This window comes from Rhinoderma darwinii, chromosome 11 (assembly GCF_050947455.1).
Source record: "Rhinoderma darwinii isolate aRhiDar2 chromosome 11, aRhiDar2.hap1, whole genome shotgun sequence".
NCBI lineage: Eukaryota > Metazoa > Chordata > Amphibia > Anura > Rhinodermatidae > Rhinoderma > Rhinoderma darwinii.
In genome coordinates this window covers 83,810,063-83,834,532 of record NC_134697.1, presented here as the reverse complement: position 1 = coordinate 83,834,532, position 24,470 = coordinate 83,810,063, and the positions used below count along the sequence as shown (strand labels likewise).

The window sequence follows — 24,470 nt, the reverse complement described above, 5'->3', positions numbered from 1 at the left end:
ATATTTAATTTATTTCAGCTGTGATATGACATTCTGCAAAGGGCTGTTCCAACATCTTGTCCTGTCGTTCATCTAACTCAACCCTTGCCCATCAAGTATAGAATGTGGCGCTGAGCCACTGTTTGCCCAAAGCCCCTTTGCAGAGCAATATGTACCATGATACACATTCTTGACCCATATTAGAGAGTCTGTGCATAAAATGTTACTGAAAACACAGAAACAAGTTTGGTCCTTTTAGAAGACCTACTCATTGCCCACAATGTTGGGTGATGGAGGCTCCTGAGAGTGTTCTGTGCATATCCCTCTCCTTTTTGAAGTACAAAAGGTTCTTCTACTGTACCTACCCGTTGGGGAGTATTTGCTAACTATGACACTTTGACACTACTGCTTGGCTATCACCACCACTTACATCAAATGTGGTTAAAGGGGTTTTCTGGCCATGGGGCGGTTTTTCATACTGATGACCTATCCACAGGATAGGTTGTCAGTATATGATCAGTGGGGGTCCAACACCCAGACCCTGCATCGATCAGCTGTTCCAGCTGCGTCCGGCACCGGAAGTTATACAGTGTTCGGAGTTGGAAGCAAAAGGCCCCGGCCACTGCATAGTGCCATGCTGATTAAACTACAGTAACCCAGCACTGCCACTATACAGTGTACGGAGCCTTCTGCTTCCAGCCCTGAACATTGTATAACTCCCATTGCCGGAGGCAGCCGGAACAGCAGATCGGTGCGTCGTCTGGGTGTTGGACCTCCCCCAGATCATTTACTGATGACCTATCCTGTGGATAGGTGATCAGTATGAAAAACTGCCCCATGACCAGAAAACTCCTTTAAGTTTAGCACTACAAAAAAAAAAAAAATTTGGCTGAAGACTCTTTGGCTCAGATTCTTTTTGTCACAGTTTTTATTACTAGTGACACTTGGGTTTTCTGCAATTCTATAGAATTCAGCAGTCAGAAGGTCTAAGTTTTTGTTACATTTAATAAATTACTATAATAATAATTTCAATTACTTTGTCAACTAACAAAAGTATGAAAATTGTGTCTTATATACTCAAACTACAAGATGAAAGTGAAAGAATTCAGATACTTATTTTTTTAGTTGGGAAATGCTGGGGAGGAACTTTTCGGGAAGCCAGTGAATTTACAGGAATTGGAGAGAATGTTTAACTATTAATCTCTCCATTCCAGCCAATGAAATTCTGTAAATCTGACTGACTGATACGTACACTGTGCTTCTGGAGGCAAAACCTAGAGAAAAGAGATACACAACAAGAGGACTACTTAGGATCACAAAGCTTAACATCAGAGGTAAACGTACATGGAAAAATAATACAATTGCTACTAATCTAATACTGCACTGAAAGTCAAACATCCTCTGCTCTTGTTTTCAGCCATTTCTCGATCTACAATGCAACTTATCCATGTGGTTTTCCTTTTTGCAACTGCAAATTGCATAAACAATGTGTCTCACTCACATCAATTCAAGCCAGAAGTCAGCGCAGTACAAGCAAAAGAGGTCAGAAAAATGTGATGCATCTGTTTAATGTTCATTGACTGTACTTTACCATGTAGTGGGTACATTTATTTGCAACCTGCAATGCTGAAATGACATACCTTCAATAGACACTAACTTTTCAAACAACTTATGCTAACTAATAGTATACCTCATATAGATCAACTTTATAATTTACTTACTGTAAAAATGTAGTCGTTTTATCCATGCAAATTCTGTGTGAAGTTACTGCCACTAGGTGTCTCCCTTCCTTGAATCTGCTGTTTACCTCATGTCATCAAGCAAACTACTAGTTACAGAGCAGAGGAGGAGAGTCTGCAGGAAGTGAATGTCTGTCTCTTCCAGGGGCGTAACTAGGAAAGACTGGGCCCCAAAGCAAACTTTTGTCTGAGCCCCACCTACACCACAACAAATGCCCCCCCCCCACCCGACAATGAATAATTATCAGTTCTGTGTGCAATGTAAAAATACAGATAGGCCGGCAAGTTGTAGATCATCTACCCTCTCGTATTTTATGAGATCCCATTAATAATGATCCGGCACACCCTTGTAAATAGTGCCACACACAGCCCCTTGAAGATAGTGCCACACCCTCCCTTGAAGATAGTGCCCCACCTTCACTTGAAGATAGTACCACACACCCCCCCTTGTAGATTGTGCCACACAACCACCCCCTTGTAGATAGTACCACACACCCCCGTGTAGATAGTGCCACACACCTACCCCCTTGTAGATTGTGCCACACAGCCCCCCCTTGTAAATAGTGCCACACCTTCCTCTTGTAGATAGTGCCCCCAAACAAATAACAAAAAATAGTACTCACCTAGACCCGTTCCCGCAACCAATGGAGCTGCTCCACAGCCTCCTCAGTAGCCTATGAGACGCCAGGAAGGGACCGTGATGCCGGCCTGGCTCCCTGATCCACCATAGTATTCATCTGTATCTGCGTCCTAGGGTTGAACATACAATTGAATGTGGCAGTCGCCAGGGCCCCGGTTAGACATGACAAACTGATAAACCACTCTAGACCACCATAAATACACAGAAATACACAAATATCTACATTTTAACACATCCTTAGGCCGGGTTTACACGTAGCGTAAATCCGCAGCATAATACAGTAGCAGCAGAGTGGATAAGATTTGAACAAAACTCATCCACACACAGCAGCAAAAATAAGCCAAAAAAACTGTTCATAAATTAACCTGCGGTGCGTTTTTTTTAATCCGCAGCATGTCATTTTATGTTGCGGAATCGCTGTTTTTCTGTTGCAGGTTTTGAATTCAATTGGGAGGTAAAACCTGCAAAAAATAGCAGATGTTGCAATTTTTGCAGCAGAAAAAGCTGTGATACCGCTGCAAAAATCGCAACTCAGAAAAAAATATATCTCATACTCATACAGATCTCTCTGCTCCTGCTTTCAACCTGGCCTCCAGGGATGACGTTTCATCCCATGTGACTGCTGCAGCCAATCACAGGCTGCAGCGGTCACATGGGATGAAACGTCATCCCATTAGTGCAAGCTGCAGGGCATCAGAAAAACTGCACCACAATGTGGGTTCTAAGTCGGAAACCCCGCAGCGTATCTGACCTGGAAACCCACAGTACATGTCATGCATTTTTTTCGGACTGAATTTCCGCTGTGGAAAGCAGCGGTAAAAACGCTCATACTTACGTAACCCATTGTTATGGTGACGCGTCCCTCCTGCGCAGTCCAGCCCGGCCTCCTTGGAAGACGCTGCAGCCCATGTGACCGCTGAAGCAGCGGTCACATGGGATGTAACCTCATCCCAGGAGGCCGGCCTCCTGGGATGACGTATCATGCCATGTGACTACCGTTACAGCCTGTGATTGGCTGCAGCGGTCACATGGGATGCAACGTCATTCCAGGAGGTCAGACTGCAGGAAGGAGAGAGTTCTGGGTAAGTCCGATTTTTTTTCCGTAGTAGCGATTTTTGCAGTGTAATCACTGCGAATACGCTGCAAAAGTCGCAACACTTGGCTTTCTGTTGCAGGATTTGCATCCCCATTGAATTCAATCGGGGAAATCCCGCAACGGAAAATCAACTAAAATGCAGCATAAATTGACATGCTGCGGATTTAAATCCCGCACCGCTGGTCAATTTATTAACGTTTACGCTGCGTTTTTATTCCGCACCGTAGGCATGAGATTTTCTATATCACATCCACTTTGCTGCTACTGTAAATGCTGCACACAATTCCATTTCGGAAATTCCGCAGCGTTTACGCTACGCAGGAACCTGGCGTTAGAGTGCAGTCACGCGTGGCAGATTTTGCTGCAGAAACCGCATTTTGATGAATAGAAGTGATTTTCAGTCACAGAAATTTCTGTAACAAAATCTTCCACATTTGAATGCATCCTTTAGGGTATGTTCACACAACCTCTTTTCAGACATAATGGAGGCGTTTTACGGCTCGAATTACGCCTGAAAAGACGGCTCCAATACGTCGGCAAACATCTGCCCATTGCTTGCAATGGGTCTTACGATGTTCTGTGCAGACGAGCTGTCATTTTACGCGTCGCTGTCAAAATACGGCGCGTAAAATGACGGCTCGTCAAAAGAAGTGCAGGACACTTCTTGGGACGTTTTTGGAGCCGTTTTCTCATAGACTCTATTGAAAACAGCTCCAAAAACGGCCGTAAAGAACGCAGCGAAAACACAGCGAAAAACGTCGCGAAAAACGCGAGTTGCTCAAAAAACGTCTGAAAACAGGAGCTGTTTTCCCTTGAAAACAGCTCCGTATTTTCAGACGTATTTTGTTAATCGTGTGAACATACCCTTATTGTTATATACAGGTAACATGCCTTATAAAGTCTTCTGTTTGTTTATAATTCAGGATTTTTTTGCTCTTACAAAATGGAACTTAACAGAAACAAACCTTACTCAAGAGGCAACAACTATTATATATATCACCACCTCGCAGCAGTCAACAGAGAGTAAAAACGTAGTTCCTATAAATGAAAATGAAATACCAATAGAAATGGAAAGGATGCATGAAGCAGCAGAATCTCCAATACAGTCCTCCATGAAATGGGAAAATGCCACGACAGCCGATAGTGAAGAAAAAAACGAAGTCCCAGATGAAGACCACAATGGAAACCAATATGACACCAAAAATGACCCAACCAGAGACAAGGAATCTATGGAAAACAATTGTTCCATTATGTGGCCAGAATGCGCAAATCTTCATAATGCCACCGAGGATGTTGCGAGGGAATTAACTGGATTCTCTTTGAATCTGTTCAAGACACTGTCATCCCATGTTGGAAAATCAAATATTGTGATTTCTCCGATTAGCGTTGCTTTTGGACTATCGCAGCTAATGTTAGGTGAGACACAAATTTCGCACGCATTTATAAACACTGGCGAATTTTTTAGAATATACAAAACATATGAATTGTTACCATAGTGCGGATTTTGTGGGGGTTTTTCATGCATTTTTTAAGTCCAAACTAGGATTGGATGCATAAAAGAGGACACAAGAAGATATCTGTTAGGCCTCATGCACACGACTGTACCCATGTGCATGGCCGTGATTTTCGGGACGGCCGGCAGCGGAGTGTCACCCGCGAGCCGCCTGCAAATCGCGGGCCGTGCACATGGCCACGTGCATTATTTTCTATGAGCATGGACTGCAGAGGACGGCCGTAATAAGACATGTCCGTTCTTTCTGCGTTCCAGGCTCCTGGGCCATGCACGGACCATGGAAACCACGGCCCTGTGCATGGGCCCATTGAAATGAATGGGGCCACAATTCTCCCGTGGATTTTCGGGGGAATTGCGGCCACAAAAACACGTTCGTGTACATGGGGCCTTATGCTTTGTTTAGTGTCTATTTCTGATTTTGGCTTAAAAAAACTTATCAAAAGGGCAATTTCAGGCAACTGTAATACGGTGGCATGTTAGGGTCAACATACCGGTTGCAATACCTGGAACAAAGTATGGTACTTCCTGTGCACCATTTGGCACTTTGTGAGTACTGTGCTGTACATTTCTGTGTTTTTTTTAGGCTGTGTTCCCTCGGGTCGGATACGCTGCGTAAAACTTTGCAGCGTATACGTCCTAGAACCTGCAGCATATTCTCATCAAAAAAACTGCACCAGAAAGCAAAAAAAAAACATTCAAACTTACCCCGGCCATAACCATGGTGTCGCATCCTTCTAACGTCCTGCAGCCTGGCCTCCTGGGATGACGTTTTATCCCATGTGACCGCTGTGATTGGTTGCAGCAGTCACATGGGATGAAACGTCATCCCAGAAGGCCGCCCTGGACGCAGGAGCAGAGAATTCTGGGTAAGTATGTGATTTTTTTTTTCCCAACTTGCGATTTTTGCAGCGGAATCACTACGATTCCGACGCAAAAGTCGTAACACTCAACATTAAAGCAACGAAAACGCATAAATTGACATGATGCGTATTTAAAATGACACCGCAGGTCAATTTATGAACGTTTTCGCTGCTTTTTTTCCCCCCACAGCGTTGGCATGAGATTTTCTAAATCTCATCCACTTTACTGCTACTGTAAATGCTGCGGAATTTCCACACATAATTCCATTCCGGAAATACCACAGCGTTTACGCTACATGGGAACCCAGCCTAAGTCTCTCAGAAACATTGGAGGAATGTCTTAAAGCGACTGTGAGGTTCACCATAAAAATTGTACACAATATGGGGAATGTATAGTTAAAGTACCTGGTATCCTCCTTTTTAGCATTTCTGGGGATCTGCTGATTCCTGGTTCCCTCTGCATTAATCTATAGTGGCCGCCAGCTTCTAAGTCTACCCCATACACTGTTATGGAATTGCTTGGAGAGCGATTCCCCAAAGGCTGCTGGAGACTGCTGGGAGAGAGCGTGCATATAAATCCGCAACCTTGAATCTGCCACAACTTTGATCAACAGAGTCTAAGGCTACTCTATGGTATTCGCCAGAGCCCACCACAATGCGGGGTGTTTTTTGCTGCATAAAACCCAGGTTGTTTTAACAGAGTTTAATGTTGGATAAGAGGTGCAATGCAGGAAAACCTAAACAGGATGACCAGACAGCCAGAGGTTAAACAGAAAGTCCAAATCAATAAGCAAGTGGATACCAGGTAAAGCAAAGGTCAAAGCCGGCTGGGGGCAGATAATCCAAATCAGCAAACAAGAGGTTAACGAGACACAAGCCGAGGTCAGTATTACATGAAGTCCAAAAGTCAGAGGTATGGGGTTTAGTCAGAAGCTTGATCAGGACACCAGAAGGTAAGAAAAATCGCAAGCAAAGTTTGAGTGAGATGGACAGGTATAAATACTAAACCAAATCTGATAGGCAGAAAGATAGAGAAAAGAGACAGGCTCAAGGAAAAACCAGAGCCAACCAGAAGCCAGAAGAGTAGTCATGGAGATCATTAAAGGAATAGGCATTTCCTAACATACACACTGTGTCTGGTAGTCTGAGATATTTACCCCTGCTCTCGAAATGACCAGCAATGATGATGTCACCACTGTGTCCATACTGTGTCTTCCAGTGCTGAAGTCATCGGAGATCGTCCATCCAAGAGAAGGGGGGAGTGTCTCAGACAACCGAAGGTCAGTGTGCATATGTTAGACTGAGAAGCTAGCAGCCACTTTGATGAATTCAGAGGAAACCAGGAATCAGCAGATACGCAACAGAAAAGCTAAAAAGGAGGGCACCAGGTAATTTAACTTAACATTCCCCATACTGTAATGTAAAATTTTTATGGAGAACCGGAGAATCTCTTTAAAGCATTTCTCCCAAGTTTCTAAAAGAGGAAAGAAACAGAAATGTGCAGCACAGTGTTCACATAGTGCCAAATCGGCCCAGGAAGTACCATACTTTGTTGACGTCAATGGGGACATCACAGCAAAAAGGCCACAAAAGCGTATGCTCTGGTTTTAGAGAAATGCTAGTAAAAGTAATATTTTGAGCCAATATTAATTTTTTTTGCTAATGGTAAAAATCTTTATTAAATCATTATTGACTTTTTTTGCATTCAGGATCTAGCGGAAAAACAAAGGAAGATATGCTGAATACATTGTACGGTGGTATAAAAGACCCCGCGTGCGTGCATGATGCAATCCAAAACTTAACCAGTTATGAATCATTTGTTAGTGCAAATGAAATTTTCTTCAATAAAGGTGAGAAATAAAAGAGAAGGGGTAAGTAATAAAAATATATATACAGTAGCAGTGGAGACGTGTTCTGTGGAGTGATGCTTCTCTATCTGGCGGTCTGATAGACAAGTCTGGGTTTGGCGAATGCCAGATGAACGTTACCTGCCTGACTGCATTGTGCCAACTGTAAAGTTTGGTGGAGAAGGGATAATGCTTTGGGGTTGTTTTTCCAGGGTTGGCCTAGGCCCCTTAGTTCCAGTGAAGGTAAATCTTAATGCCTAGGCATAACAAGACATTTTAGGCAATGGTATGCTTTGAACTTTGTGAGAACAGTTTGAGAGAGGCACTTTTCTGTTCCAGCATGACTGTGCCCTAGTGTACAAAGCAAGGTCCATAAAGACATGGTTGGGAGAATTTGGCTTGGAAGATCTTGGATGGCCCACACAGACTCCTGATTTCAACCCCATCGAATACCTTTCGGATGAACGAGTACGAAGATTCACCCTTGTCCAATCACAGTGTCTGATCTCTGCTCTTCTAGATGAATGGGCAAAAATTCCCACCGACATACTCCAAAATCTTGTAGAAAGCCTTCCCAGAAGAGTGGAAGATGTTTTAGCTACAAAGAGGTTGGGGGACCAACTCCATATTTATGCCTATGGATTTAGAATGGGATGTCATAAACACTCTTGTAGGTGTAATGTGTAGGTGTTCCAATACTTTTGTCCATATAGTGTAGGTGCCAATGAGGGCCTACCTTTTTGTGTACTATTGGAACAAACCATGTCAGAGAAAACCGGGATATTAAAATCTCCACAGACTTTCAAGGAACCTACTTTGACTTATTTTAAAAAGTTTGTTGAACAAAAAACAACTTGTCTACAGTTCGGGTCATAGACTCCGACTAAAGTATACCCGTTGTTATTATTAGAACAAGTACCTAATCAGGTATCTACCCAGGGTATCAGTCCAAGACTGAGTAACAGTAAAGGCTAGAGTGTCTCTTGTGGTGAGCAAAACCCCACCCTTCTTATAGCCAAAAACACAAGAAAACTTTTAACACTTAGGTGTCTTATCCCTCTTAAAATTGGTCTCCTGGGCACAAATAATATCAAACTGAGACTATAATACTTCTCTCCATAATCTAGAACGTTTAAACTGACTATTCAGCCCATGCACATTCAATGATAAGACCTTTAAAACCGTTAAATACGTCTAAGGCCCCATGCACACGGCCGTGCCTGTAATCACAGCCCACGATTGCGGGCTCGGCCGCCCACATTTTCAGGCCGTGCTCCTATACAAAGTATAGAAGCACGGCCCGTAAAACACAAAAAATAGGACATGCTCCATAATTCCCAGCACGGACACCCATCCGTAGAGCTACGGAAAGTGTCCGCAACCAATAGAACCGAATGGTTCTGTAAAACCGCGGACCATGGTACAGTCTGCGGTTTTATGGTCGTGTGCATGGGGCCTTAGAGACAAGTAATCATTCCTCTCACAGCGTGACACCTGAGTAAACCAGTATATAGCTGAGCATAGTACATCCTCACCTCCAAAACAAAAACCGACTCATGAGCGTGAGAGAGGAATTATTTAATCGAATGAGCGAAAGGGACAGGAGTCGATCAAGTCAGATCGAGGACTCAGTGACGATTACCGATCGGGTCGGTTAAAGGAAGGTATTGTAACGATGGTTGATGTGCTTTGGCTGAACTACTTTAAATCAATATCATCGTCTTGTGTGAGAAGATGAATTCCATTCATTATGATTTGATCAATGGAAACGAGAAGATGGAGATTGGGTGATGTCAATTATAATGGTTATAGCAAGAGTCTCTGAAGTAGGAATAGCCTATGACTAATGCTGTTGAAGGTAAAGTGGTGGAGTGGATATGTCAAAGTATAAGCAAACATAAAATGTGGATGTCCACTTATTGGTAGTCAAGGTTACATAGGGTATGGTAGTGAAACAAGAGATTATTATTGGATTCTGGGAGCCCCTGATAGATCAAAATGTTATTAAAAGAATATTGTTAATATTATTCAAAATATTAATCAAAAATATTTTTTTTAAATGGATGAGCTAATCTCCATTTATGTTGATGTTTGCATTGAGAACGTTGGGTTTCAAAGTGCTAAGTTTGTAGACTTCCTGGCGCATAGGTTTATAAAACGGTCTTTTCCTACCCTTACTTCAATGATGTCGATTCCGATGAGTCATTTGCCTATATGTTCAGTTCACGTATGATGGGTTAGGGGATTTATTTTACATTTTCTTATGTTCTTGCAGGCATCTGTGTCTGAGTCTTCTGGTGGTCCTTCCCACATATTGTAGCCCATAAGTGCAGGTGGTCAGATATACAATGTAATTGGATTCCCAGTCTATATTTTGTTTTTTTGTGAAATGCTCTATTGATATTAGATGTGATTAGTATGTAGCATGTATTAGTATTAGCATGTAGCAGCACATGATGCATTTGTTTCTGTGTTTCCAATGGCAACCTTTTACCGTATATATATTTTTTTGTCGCTTTTTAGTGCGGGGGCCAGAAGGTTTTTTTTTAGGAATTCCCCTTTTCTGTCTATAATTCTTGGTCTCGCAACAAGTGAGTATCGTAAAATATTGTCACTGTAGAATAGACCAGTTTTTGTCCAGTAATTTTCTGATGGTTCATGCTTGATTGCAGAATTGTGTAATGACTGGTATATGTAGTTCCATTTTGTCCTTGTTTCGCCATCACATCACTGGGTATCTTTAATGGGTTATATAGATGTAGATGCTGTTATTTCTTCTTTCTGTCTTTTTTTTAGTCTTCTTTCTTCTAGAACTCATTGCAGATGTTAGTCGCCTTGCAGGGTATTGTTGTTCTTTTAAGGACTCAGTCATTTTGTCTATTTGTAGTATGCAGTCTAAGGCATTGGTACCGTTTCTGCTGATTCTCTTAAATTTGGCCACGCAGTATTTTCTCTTCCATATTATGAGGTGGAAGCACAGATAGCTGTTTGCATTGGTTGGTTTGGCGTATGTTTTTGTCTGTATAGTTGAGTCATTTATTGTCAGCGTGAGGTCTAGGAAATTGATTTGATTTTTGTTGTGTTGGGTGTCGAATTTCAAGTTGAATGAATTCTTTTTTAGGTAATCTTGGAACCGGAAAATTTCAGAGATTGGTCCTTCCCATATGATTAAAATGTCATATATATGTATCTGCCATAGTATCATATGTAGGGGAGAAATGGGTAATGTTTCTCCCACCAGTCAATATAAAGTTTGCGAAGCTAGGTGCGAATTTAGTGCCCATCGCAGTCCTACACATTTGTAGATAGAAAGTGTTGTTGTAAACAAAGTAATTGTGTGTTAGGGAAAATTTGATGCTATCCAGTATAAATAGTGTATGTGGTGGCGGCATTGTTATATCTTTTATTAAGAAATTGGAAAACGCTCTGATACCTAGGGAATGTGGTATGTTGGAATACAGTGAGCTGACAGCACTGGTGATCAAGGCAGATGTGCCATTTATCCTCACTTTTTTCAATGCAGGTTCCGTAGATGAAAGTCAATGTATTGACTCAGATTGGACGTGATATTATTAATTCCTGAGATAATGGGTCTTCCAGTGGGTTGGAGGGAGTTTTTATGTATCTTAGGCAATTGTAATATACTGATATTTTGGGTTTGTTAATGAAAACGAAATTCGATTCCTTGCTTTTGCTGTTGGCAGAAGGGAAGATAGGTCTTTGTTGTATTCTTCTGTTGGATCTTCTTTGATTGGTTGGTAGTAGAATCTGTTGTCTAATATACAGAGTGCTTCATGGTTGTAGTCTAAGGTGTCTTAAATGATGATTCCTCCACGTCTCAATGAAATTCCATTTTATCTTCTAGAGCGTAGAAGTTGGATTGCTTTTGAGGGACCTTTATGTTAGACACCCCCTATAAATCACCCCATTTTGGAAATTAAACCCCTTAAAGTATTCAAAACAGCATTTTGTACCTTTCGTAAAATCTTTAAGCGCTTTTACAGGAATAATAGCAAAGTGAAGGTGAAATGTGAAACTTTTTTCTGTAACATAGCAAGCGTTAACGGAGAAACACAACTCGATATTTATTACCCCGTTTCTGCAGTTTTTAGAAATATCCCATATGTGGCCCTAGTGTGTTACTTGACTGAAACATAGGGCTCACTAATGAAGCTTGTGAATTTCGGGGCCTCCTTTTTATCAGGGGGGATTTTAGGCACCACTATAGTTTTGCAGTGCCCTTAAAGTGCAAAACATAAGAATGACCACCAGAAAAAAACAACAAAACAATTTGCAAATTACACCCCCAGTGAAGTCCTCTAGGGGTGTAGTGAGCATTTTGACCCCACAGGTGTTTCATAGATTTTATTAGAATTGAGCCATGAAAATGAAATATATATATTTTTCCCAATAAGATGTAGTTTTTTCTCAAAAATGTTAATTTCGTCAAGGAATAAAAGAGAAAAGCCGACCAACATTTCTTAGGCAATTTCTCCTGAGTATGGTAATGCCCCATATGTGGTCATAAACTGCCGTTTGGGCACACCATGGGTTTAGAAGGGAAGGAGCGCCATTTGGAGCGCAGATTTTGCTGGATTGGTTTATGGGCATCATGTTGCATTTTCAAAGCCCCTAAGGTACCAGTACAGTGGAAATCCGTGAAAAGTGGCTCCAATTGAAGAATTCTTCTAAGGGTAATCTTTAGCAGATCAAATGGAAAAATAGGGAATTTTCGTTGGCGTTTCCCAAGGATATATAGTCAATAAGTGGTCTCATTACACAGTTTCCTGAAATAATTATTTTTACTTTTTGAGAAACAGCTGCTTTGTATCCTGTATACAGAGCAGCTATATCTTGCACTGAATCCTGTATTCGGCAGGTCAGCGGGACTAACGGGTTCAGTGTCAGCGGGTCCTTTGTGTCTCGACCCGCTGACACCAAACCCGTCACTCCCACGGACCTGACGAATACAGGAATCAGTGCAAGATATAGCTGCTCTGTATACAGGATACAAGACAGCTGTATCTCAAAAAGTTAAAATAATTTTTAATAAAATGCATCCTGGAAGTTGAACTGATACACAATTTTATATATATACTAGTATATATATATTTTTTATATATAAAAATGATGTCAAAGGTGTACATAACCTAAGGCCTCATGCACAAGGCCGTGCTCGTAATCACGATTCGTTATTACGGGCACAGCCGGCTGCTGGATGGCCACGGACAACCACCCGCTTTTTCAGCCCGTGCTCCCATATAAAAGTATAGGAGCACGGTCCGTAAAAAGCAAAAGATAGATGTCCTATCTTTTGTGGAGGCTTTCTACGGCCCGGACGCCTTCCTGCAAATATACAGGAAGGTGTCCGCGGCCAATAGAAATTAATGGGTTCGTAATTGCGGACTTTAATTACGATCTGCAATTGCAGACGAAGTCGTGTGCATAGGGCCTAAGACAAATGTGACATAAGAAAATCTCATAATATTATGCTGTCTTTCAATGTCGTATATTAGGAAACACCAGCACTTTACATATTTGTTTTCTCTCCCCAGAGTTTTCTCTAAAAGAAGAATTTATCAACCAGTCATCAAGATTTTATAGATCTAAAGGGATACAATTACAAAGAGAGGAGAAGAAGGGTTTGAGGACAATTAATAGTTGGGTTTCTAAGGCAACAAATGGTCTTATCACAAGTGTGCTGAAAGAGATTCCTCCGGACTTCCAACTGATGCTGATCAATGTAATACAATACCAAGGTAATGACTCGATAAGATGGGTAGGGATCGGAGTACCAGTCTCAAGCTTAGACTTGAGTCTATCGAGGGATCCATGAAAACGGAAGATAATAGGACATGTTCTATTTTTTCAACGGACCCTTCACACAGTCCGCTAAAACAACGGCCGTGTGAACGGCCCCATTGGAATAAATGCATCTGTGTGATGGACGTTGTTTTAACGGCCTTCACACAGACGTATACAACGTTCGTGTGAATAAGGCCTCAGTGAGTTCGCACTGAGTTTTATGGCGCTGATCTTGAGGCGGAAACTGCTTCAGAATCAGCGCCAAAAAAGTCTAAAAACGTCCCCAATTGATTTCAATGGGAGGCAGAGGTGTATTTTTTCCCGAATGGCTTATAGCCGTCATGCCGCGGTTTCCGCCTGTGACCTCCCATTCAAATCATGGGAATCATAAAAAACCCACGGCGCTTGTTTCTGAGCATTTTTCGCCACGCATTTTGCCCGCAGTCCTTGCAATAGCTTCAATGGCAGCGGAGGAAAAACACGGCTTAAAAACGTGGAAAAAAAAGCACATGCAATTCTGAGACAGATTTTTTTTCTGCTTGCAAAAAACTCAGTGTAAACAGGGCCTTAAAGCAAACAGCCAAACTAAGGTTAGGTTCACATTATATTTGTTCAGAAAACCTGCCCGTATACATTAGACACAAATGACCGGATACCTCAAGAAAGTGTATCAGATCCATGATACGGATTCATCACAACTTTGCATACAGTTGGCATTTATTAAACTGATCCATTTTTCTTTTTTAAAGGGTGAATTGACTATTGTTTTAGTCTTTTTCTTCACACAGATCCAAATGCAAACTTATGCAAATGTGACCTTTAAGGGCTCATTCAGACGGGCGTAATACACGTCCGTGGGCTGTGCGTTGAAACCACTCGCAGGACACGGACCCATGCAATTCAATGGGGCCATTCACACATGCGTTGTTTTTCACGCAGCGTGTGTACGTTGCGTGAAACCCACTGCATGTCCTATATTGGTGCGTTTTCAACATAGATTGTGCCACACACAGTGCCCCCTGTAGATAGTGTCACACACTGCCCCCTGTAGATAGTGCACCATGCCACAACAAGCACACTCACTTGTAACTGTTCCTACTCCGTCTTTAAAGAGGCTCTGTCACCAGATTTTGCAACCCCTATCTGCTATTGCAGCAGATCGGCGCTGCAATGTAGATTACAGTAACGTTTTTATTTTTAAAAAACGAGCATTTTTGGCCAAGTTATGACCATTTTCGTATTTATGCAAATGAGGCTTGCAAAAGTACAACTGGGCGTGTTGAAAAGTAAAAGTACAACTGGGCGTGTATTATGTGCGTACATCGGGGAGTGTTTACTACTTTTACTAGCTGGGCGTTCTGATGAGAAGTGTCATCCACTTCTCTTCAGAACGCCCAGCTTCTGGCAGTGCAGATCTGTGACGTCACTCACAGGTCCTGCATCGTGTCGGCACCAGAGGCTACAGATGATTCTGCAGCAGCATCGGCGTTTGCAGGTAAGTCGATGTAGCTACTTACCTGCAAATGCTGATTACTGTAATCTACATTGCAGCGCCGATCTGCTGCAATAGCAGATAGGGGTTGCAAAATCTGGTGACAGAGCCTCTTTAAGCGAAGCAGGCGTGGTCTCTTCTGAGCCGGCCTGCACCAGTTGAATGACACAGGCGGCATGATGAAGTCATTGTGCCCTCTGCATCAAAAGAAAAGCGCCAAATGATAGGGAAGGGAACTGTCGATTCCCAGCGCTGTCAATTGTATCCACATCTTAGGACTTGGATGCAATTGAGTCCAATTATATGTGAATGCTTCCCGAGCCAGCGGGGACCCTCCTGAGCCAGGCGGCCTGTAGCTGGAACTCCAATGATAATGCTCATGCTCCTTCTTTCTACAAAGCTTCTTTCTACGAGGCGTTTTTTTTAGTTCAGCAGCGTTTAAAAAAAAACCCTCATGTGAACAGAACAGTGTATTTCTCATTGAAATCAATTGGACACTGTTTGCAGGCGTATTTCAAGTGTATTTTGGAAAGTAAAAGGAGGCTTTTCTACTCCAAAATCAGGCTGAAAAAAAGCAGTGTGAACGTACCCTAACAGAATCAGTTTCTTTTATGTGAAGCTGAGAGGGGACCATGCTACCTTTAAAGTGGAGACATGCTTATATATAGAAAAAAAACAGCTGGTAATACGGTTATTCACGCCACGAGTAACCGTCCGAAACAGACCATTAAATCAATACCGGTTGGTGAATATATTAGAACAAAATCAGCCTTTTCCAACAGTAAAGATTTCATCACTTTGTCTAGTGGGAAACAAAAAAGGATAAAAAATAGGGGATATCCAAATTGGATGTTGGAACGAAAATAAGGAATAGTCTCCAAAAAATCTAGAGCGGAATTAGTAACTGGCTCGCGTGCTAATTCATATAAGCCTTCCCATAAAATCCTCAGTAGTATCTGAACACATTCCACGTTAACCCCTCCGGTGCAGCCAAACATTTTATCAGTAAACTTTAGAGTAACCTGAGTAGTTTTAGTTTCTATGGTAATGAAAGGGTGTACAAACCTAATAGAAGCGGGACCGGCGGCGCTGTCTCCTACAAAGAGAAGTGTTATGGATTTTCCAACTTAATACGAGGTATCTAACCGGAATAAAGGCTATGTAAACCTTCGAAGCAATTTTTTTAAATAAATATATATATATATGTGTGTTTGGTGTAACTTTCGAATTCGTTTTTATTAAAAATTATTTTTACTTTTTGAGATACAGCTGCTTTGTATCCTGTATACAGAGCAGCTGTGTCGTGCACTGAGACCTGAATCCGTCAGATCAGTGGGACTAACCAGGTCAGTGAAATCGTGTCCTGTGTTTCTCTGACGCGTAGGATACACCTGTAATGGATTACATCTAAGTTATTAAAGGGATCCTGTCATCACCATCTTACCTTATAAAACATCCTGACCCTGTAGTGGCCGCAGCTGTCCATAGTTTATTGATGTGTTCTTCTCTCCTCACGTCCTCCTCTTGCCCGAAATATTATCATTTAAAGTTTTACCGCCATTTATGGTAATTCAATTTAGCTTAGTGACGCACGATCTTAACTCCGCCCACGTACGCCGCCTGTACAGCCCTAAATGCCGAAATCTCGTTTCAGATCTCGCGCATGCGTGCCTCACCACCCTTCCCTGCTTCATTCATCCTGAAATATTTAACTGCGCATGCGCCGCGCGGGTACACACCCCCTTTCGTCGTCGTATGGTATGCAGCATAACATAATATTTAACTGTCTCAATGCGCAAGCGCGGGATTTCATGTGCAGTGGAGTGAGAGAAGCTGTCAATCAAAAACAAGGAGGCGGAGCCAACTCTGAAACGCCGGAGGAATGAAAACCTGACTCTTTTCGAGTGAAGATTTGACTCTTTTGTGCTCATTTGCAAACGGCGCGGGACCACTGAATACCGGAATACTGAAGGTACAGAGCCGACTTTTAACATATTTATAGGTTAGCTAACAATGATTTTTCACCCACTTTCACAAGGTATTGCTGGCTTGGTACCGAAAATGCTGGTGACAGGTTCCCTTTAACAAAAAAATTTAATCGGTAACAGCTTGATCCTGCGTGTCAGAGACACACAGGACCCGCTGACCCTGAACCCGTCAGTTTCACTGACCTGACGGATACAGGATTCAGTGCTAGATACAGCTTTGTATTCAGACCACAAAGCAGCTGTATCTCAAAAACTAAAGATAATTTTTAATAAAATGTAATTACAAAGTTGCACCAAACACACTGATACACATTTTATTTAAAAAAAAATAATAATAATTGCTTTCGAAGGTGTACATGGGCTTTAAATTCTAAGAATGATTTATTGTATCATTATTAGATTTCTCACAATGCTTCTTTTGACCCTTAATTGACAATTACCACACACCTTACACCTAGATGAAGTAGGTAATGTCATGTGACCCTTATCAAACCATTGATTGGATGTATTAAACCATGTAACATGTGACTATCATTGCTATGACTAAGGGCCAAACTGGCTTGAAACGCGTAAGCGTTGTTAATACCTCTGACATAAATTTTAAATGAAGAAATAAAACCACGAGTTTTACCATTAAGGAAGTGTTGGATTTTCAACTAGGTTCGGTGTGGGTCACATGACTGACACCATGTTTAGTTCTATTTAGTTAGCCCATGGATGCATTACACTGGACTTATCTGTAGACTATACCCTTATTTTATTCTAAGCGCTTCTGCACCTTAGTTTCAGCGACAGTGCGTGTCTCAGCACCCGGACCCCACCAATCAAAACTTCTGATATGTCTCTATGAAAGTGCTGATACTCTAGTTTCATCTTTTCTTTCGTTTACATGGCCCCATATACATTGAGAGCCACGGGATTCTCAAATACACTGCTAGCCACATGCTCCACCATACAACGTACCTGCACATGCACCTCGTAAGTGCAAGCCACATGTGCACCATATACACTGCACCCATATGGAAAGTGCCAACCAGATGCCCGCTATATACAGTGCAGCTACAAGCCCTCCAATGCAATGCCATTCACATGCCCCCTATAACTGCCACCCACATATGTCCTTCCCCCCTATAAGTGCAGTACACCGCCTTTATGTAGAATACTCTCCTCCTCTGGGACTATTTTCTTATTTTGGACCACTATTTACATGATGCTGATAGCTTTGATGATGGCAATATACTTTCTCTTGCCATTTTGTTTTCCACAGGAAAATGGATAAATCGTTTTGATCCAAATTTTACAAAGAAGGAGATCTTCCACACAACATCCTCAGGTTCAATTAAAGTCCCGATGATGAATAATCACAAATATCCCCTACAAAGTATTCGAGATACAGAATTGCAGGCTCATGTATGTAACACTATTTTGCTGTGTGGTAAAACTATATTCATAAATTCTAACACATTGAAAACCCATGATTCAAGTGTAAAATTACCGCTCTATAAATCCCTTGTAAGGCCACATCTTGAATATGGAATTCAGGTTTGGGCTCCACATTGTAAAAAAGGACATAGGAGAACTGGAGAGGGTTCACAGGCGGTCAACGAGATTACTAAATGGGACGGGAGGTGTCGCTTACAATGAAAGGCTAGAAAAATTGGGCTTGTTTAGCTTGGAAAAAAGAACCTTCGGAGTGATCTTATTAACATGTATAAATATATGTGTGGTCAATACAGAGAACTAGCACATGATCTGTTCTTTCCAAGGACTCTACAAAGGACGGGGGGACATCCATTGTGTGTGGAAGAAAGACGTTTCAGACATCAATATAGGAAAGGGTTCTTTACAGTTACAGTAGTCAAACTATGGAATGTTCTTCCCCAAGAGGTTGTGATGGCAGATACTATGTCAGCATTTAACAAAAAGGCTAGATGATTATTTACTGACGAATGAGGGTTATAACTAATCTAGAAATGAAATGAATGATGAGTAATTGATTGAGAAAGGTTGGACTTGATGGACCGGGGTCTTTTTTAAACCTATATATCTATTAAACTCCCTCTTGCTAACAAAAGTTTCTGAGTGCCCCTGTTTGCAGATTCACATCCACAGTCAATAGTTCTCTCATTATATAAGGGTCCCAGAGATTAGACCCCCACCTACCACGCATTTATGAGAAATCCATAAATGCTCAAGATGGAAATAACCCTTTAAGCTGGCCGTAAAAATTAGTAGGCAGTCTGAAATACATTTAGACATGCCCATCATACCCGTCTTTCTAAACATGCATTTTTTAATCACCTAAGCGTGCATGTTTCTATCCTTACAGGGATGATGGGGAGCACAGACAGACAGCTTATCAGTAAAATCCAACCTGGCTAATTGATATTTCCTCCAAAAAAGGTTGTCACAGTGCACATATACAGGATTATTGTCCAGATAGAACCACAATTACAAAAGTGTTTATGACTTTTTAAAGGGGTTGTCCAGTTCCAAAAAATGTATGGCCTATCCTCAGGATAGGCCATCAATGAATATCTAATCGGTCGGGGTCCGATTCCCAAGTGTGTCAGTTATTCAGTGTGAGCAGTAATGCAGGGGAAGCAGTGATTGTACAAGATACAACAGCTGATCGATCGGCGGGGTATCGGGAGTCAGACCACAACTGATCAGATATTGATGGCTTATCCTGAGGATAAGCCATGAAATTTTTAGGACTGGACAACCCCTTTAAGTCTTTCAACACATTCTTGCAGATGAAGCTAAACTGTGTGAAGTAATTAACACAGAAGAGAAAAGTATTATGTTATAAATGGAAGAGGCTTGGCAGATAAGTGGAAAATGATGTTCAAAACCAATACATGTAAGGGGAAATACATGTCGCCATTACATACCAAATGGGAAAATACTGGGTAAAACTGACATGAAAAAAGATTTATCGGTATTAGTCGACAGTAAACAAAAGGAGGCATGGATTTTGTTGCACCAAATTGCGCCAAAATTTTGGTACAAAAAAAGTGTTCCAAAGTAAACCAACCAAGAGGTATAATATTAGATAGAAGTGTCTAAACACTCGCCAAATTTATCATCCAGCATGAGCCACTGTAATAAATTTAGCGCATCTAGTCTAATTCTAAGCTTTCTACATTTGAAACAGTATTAATAAATCTGCCCTATTGTGTACATTTTTGTGTTCAAGAAAGGCAAAGTGGAGCTTGAGGGGATTCAAAGGTGAACAACTAAAGTAATAAATGAAATGGGGTTATTTTGAAACAAAAAAGAAAGTGACTCCATAACTGTAAGGGTAGGAACGCACAGGCCAGATAGATAGTATCCGTCCTGGAAACCGCAGCGACTACTGCCCGAAAAATCACACCAAATTGTAGTGCAGTTTTTCGGGCTGTGGAAATACTGCAGGAATAAAAAAATAAATTAAAAAAAAAGGTTTATACTTACCCTGGCCATAGTCATGGCGAAGCATCCATCTGTTCTGAGTGAAACCCAGCCTCCGGGGATGATGCTGTAGTCCATGTGACTGCTGCAGCCTTTGATTCACAAGACTCCCAGCTGCCATAGAAACACACCGGCTCCCGCGATCTCACCGATCGGGAGGCGGTCACCGCTTGTAAAGTAAAAGTGAAAACCCCTCAGATGCCGGTGGTAACATCTGACCTCGGCATCTGAGGGGTCAAATGCTTGGAATCAGAGATGTCTCTGATCGCAAGCATTACCACTGGGTCCCTGCTGTGTAACATAGCAGAGACTCGGCGGCTATGGCGCTTACTCGGTTTCTGAGCAGGCGCCATATTTAAATAACCCTTTCCCGATGTAAATCGCTAGTGCAGCGACGGGTAAGGATTAATTTCTAATTTACTAAAATGTTTGCATAAAAATGTTACGTTTTGGACCAATGCAAGTTTTTGACACGTTTCTTTGAACATTTCGTCTAGGTCGCCAGATTACCCTTATCTGAAAACTGCAGCCTCATCATCTTTCTGCCTCTGTCACAAGAAAAAGACGCATTGAAAAACCTAGAGAAGCGTCTTGAACCACAAAGTGTAACTTCTCTAATGACAGAGCTAGAAAAAAAATCTCCTCGGGCCACTGCTGTATCTCTCCCAAAGCTGAAACTGGACTCAGACATTGGATTAATGGAAACATTAGGTTTACTTGGTGAGTTATGTCGGACTTTAATGACATCTCTTCGTTTTTTAGTATCTCTTTGTGCCATTTTTCAGTAACTTTCACTTACAGGCCAATGAGTCTGAAGGGTCGACTTGTGTCTGAATACGTCTAAGAACTGGAGCTGTAGTGAGGGCTCTGACCAATCAGATTCACCATGCTATCTCAGGTGACATAATCGACCAATCAGCTGCTAAAAAAGGGCTGAACAAGGGTTTGTTAGGACACAGAGATAAAATTCAGGACGGATGTAATATAATGACAGTGCAGAATATATTTATTATATAATTCTATAATGGCTGACACAGAAAAGGAGCATATAGAAGTTAACCTGTCTCCAGGTTAATGGCCAGAATGAAACTTTTGAAACAACCATTTTAGGGTGGCTTCACACACTGCTTTTTTCACCCAAAAAAACTTTTCTGCGGCAAGATATGTTGTCAATAGGGGATTATTAAACGCATCACAAACACTGTTTATTTTGGCTCGGTGGCATTTTTTCAAAATTGCAGCATTGGTGTTTTTTCCAGCATTTAGTGGTGTTTTTCTCCCATAGGTTGTGAAATATGTCTCCTAAAAATAACAGAGGTCGTTGGTTTCCATATATATATATATATATATATATATATATATATATATATATACACATATATATTTGTGGAGACTAGTGTCATAAAAAAAAGTTGAGTGCTCCCTTAAGTGGATAATTACCTGGAACCATTTTTTTTTTTTGTTGCTGCTTATGTAGCATCAACATATTTTGCAGTGCTGTACAGAGATCACAATCCCTCATATCAGTCCCTGTCCCCATTGGTGCTCACAATCTAAATTCTATATGTACGTCATTCTGTGTTAATGGGCTAACCAATCATTCAGTTAGTCAGATACAATAAGCATTAGGCAAAGTTCACATCACGTTAAATCGAATTAAACGTTTGACGTATACACCGGGATTTTAAGTAACTTTTTAATAACATTTTTTACTTTTTAAGATAGAGCTTCTATATATCATGTATCCTTCCGGCAAAGCCGATTCCGTCAGGTCAGCTGGACTGATGGCTCGGCTGAAAGCTGGTCCCAGGATCCAGCTAATAATGATTAGATCTAAGTTGATGAACTTAGATGTAATCTTTATTAAATGGATCCTCCGTGTTCCCACTGTATAGCGGCCGTGCTGCAGTACTGCTCCTATTAAAGTGAATAGGAGCAGAGCCGCAGTAACCTAGCACAGGCGCTATACAGTGGTCGGAACATTCTCCTTCCGGCACCAACCCTGCATAGCTTCCGGTACACGGAGGCAGCCGGAACAGCTGATCGGTGCGGGGTCCGTGTGTCGGGGCCCCACTGATCATATACTGATGGCCTACTCTAAGTGCAAATACTCTTGCTAAAGCCAATGAAGACAAACAATAGCGGCTACATAGCGGATACGGTCCGTTTTCGGGATGGTACTTTTGGAGTTCATTTCTGTAGAAGTTAATAAAATGTAGCTGAGTGACAAGTTTAATAGTTTTTATCATTACATTTACAATCGCCTACATTTGTTAATGGTGTATTTAAAACAAATGAATTTTCAGGGGATAGTTGGAGGGATTTGCTCCTCATTTATTATAACGTGTTCGCCTCTTAATAAATCTGGTGCATTTGGAATTTTCTTGACTGTTGGAATTTTTTTTTACACCTGTTTGTGTTACTAATTTGTGTTTTTTTTCACCATTGTCTTTGATCAAAAATCTTTTAGACTTACGGTATCTGTTTACAGTTTGATCAGACCCACTTTTCTTGCCGTGAGAAGACAAATGTTGCAAATTTTGGTTCAATTTTAACTTGTGCAATTTCCTCCAAAATCAGGTGTAAACTGAAAACCAAAATGTGTGGGCCAATGTGTTAAGTACCAAAATGAAACTAATGCCACATTTTAACAGTATTTGTTTTTGCACTATAGGTCTCTATGATCTTTTTGAAAACCCGGATTTATGTGCCTTGTCAAACAGCACCGGGCTTACAGTAAGTGATGTTCGTCATCGTGCCATTTTGGAAATCAAAGAAGATGGACTAAAAGCGGCAGCTGCTACTTCGGTTACTGTTGCCCGTAGTATTTCATTGTTTTCAGTGCAAAGACCTTTCCTTTTCATTCTGGCTAATGATAAAAACAAAATTCCCATTGTTATTGGGCATGTTACAGACCCCAGTAAGTGACTTCAAACATAACCATATCATACAGTGATGTGATAACGCGGAATATGTTACTGCTTATTATCCAATAATCAAAAATAACCAGGTACTTTATTTTTGTTTTTTATTTAATCAAAAAATATAGAATGTTCATAGAAATATAGGTATATGTATTATTCACCGTAATGCTTGAAGAATAAATACTCAACAATTTTCTTGTGTCGTACTTTTCTAACAAAAAAATTTGTGGTGGTAAATAGGAGGCTCATAGCTAATCCGAGAATACTTAAAGGGAAGGTTTCATGATTTTTTTTTTTATTTTATTGCTTTTAATATAGTATTACAAAATTTTATTTTATTTATTTATTTTTTATTGTGTTCTCATTTTTTACTTTTTAATATATTTTTACTTTTACTTCTCTATGGGGGCTGCCATTTTTTTTTCATCTCTGTATGTGTCGATTAACGACACATACAGAGATGGAATACGGCACATACATCCCCATAGAGAATGCAAACGGGAGCCATTCTCAGAAGCGTACGCCGTCTGTGTGGGAACGGCGCATGCGCCGCTCCCACACAGACCAAAAGAAAGGTCTTTGGTAGAGCGACATCTGGCGCCATTTTCATGTGGACCGGAAGCCGCTGCCGGACAGTAAGATGACGACTTTCGGACGCGGCTTACGGCCATATGTTCAACGAAGCGAAGGCGCAAGGAATAGGAGTGTAGGCCAGCGGAGGCAGGAGCAGGTAATATATGTTCGTGTATGTGATATGTGTATTATGTTTGTGTATGTTCGTGTTATACTGTCTGCTGAGCTCTGTATCTAATCCTCCTACACTGTGCAGTCGCTCAGAAAATGGTGGCACACAGTGTAGGAGGTTTGAAGACATTAAAACCCTTCCTTCTCCTGGCACTAGCCAGAAGAAGGGAGTGGGGATTGTGTGAGGACACTAGAGGAGAGTGTGTCCACCCAAAATTTGCAGCATAAATCAATGAGGTTGCTTTGCCACAGTTACCATGCTGCAATTTTGGGAACTGCTCCCTCTAGTGGCCAGCACGTCGAAATGTTATAAATTAGAATCTAATTTATAATATTTCCTGACTTGTGAAAAAATGAAAACAATGTGTCACTTAAATACTAATTGTTTAA

At 41.3% G+C, this 24,470-nt stretch overlaps 2 protein-coding genes across 3 annotated transcripts in view; one reads left to right on the top strand and one right to left on the bottom strand.

The window, feature by feature from the left end:
* Window positions 1–24,470, bottom strand: part of TIMM10 (translocase of inner mitochondrial membrane 10) — a 101,033-nt gene that overhangs the window by 66,466 nt on the left and 10,097 nt on the right. The window contains exon 1 of one of the 2 annotated variants that reach the window (XM_075841881.1): window positions 1,701–1,797. The exons of the other annotated variant lie outside the window; for it this stretch is intronic. The gene's annotated coding sequence lies outside the window, so the exon portion shown is untranslated. Of the gene's footprint in view, window positions 1–1,700; window positions 1,798–24,470 lie in introns of those variants that run through there. 2 annotated transcript variants of the gene reach the window in all.
* On the top strand, window positions 1,207–23,529 carry LOC142663300 (plasma protease C1 inhibitor-like). The gene is made up of 8 exons (XM_075841876.1): window positions 1,207–1,313; window positions 1,397–1,521; window positions 4,378–4,870; window positions 7,537–7,677; window positions 13,230–13,433; window positions 18,227–18,369; window positions 20,910–21,132; window positions 23,087–23,529. The coding sequence occupies exons 2-8, from the start codon at window positions 1,414–1,416 to the stop codon at window positions 23,338–23,340; spliced, it is 1,566 nt and encodes a 521-aa protein (XP_075697991.1). The 5' UTR covers window positions 1,207–1,313; window positions 1,397–1,413; the 3' UTR covers window positions 23,341–23,529.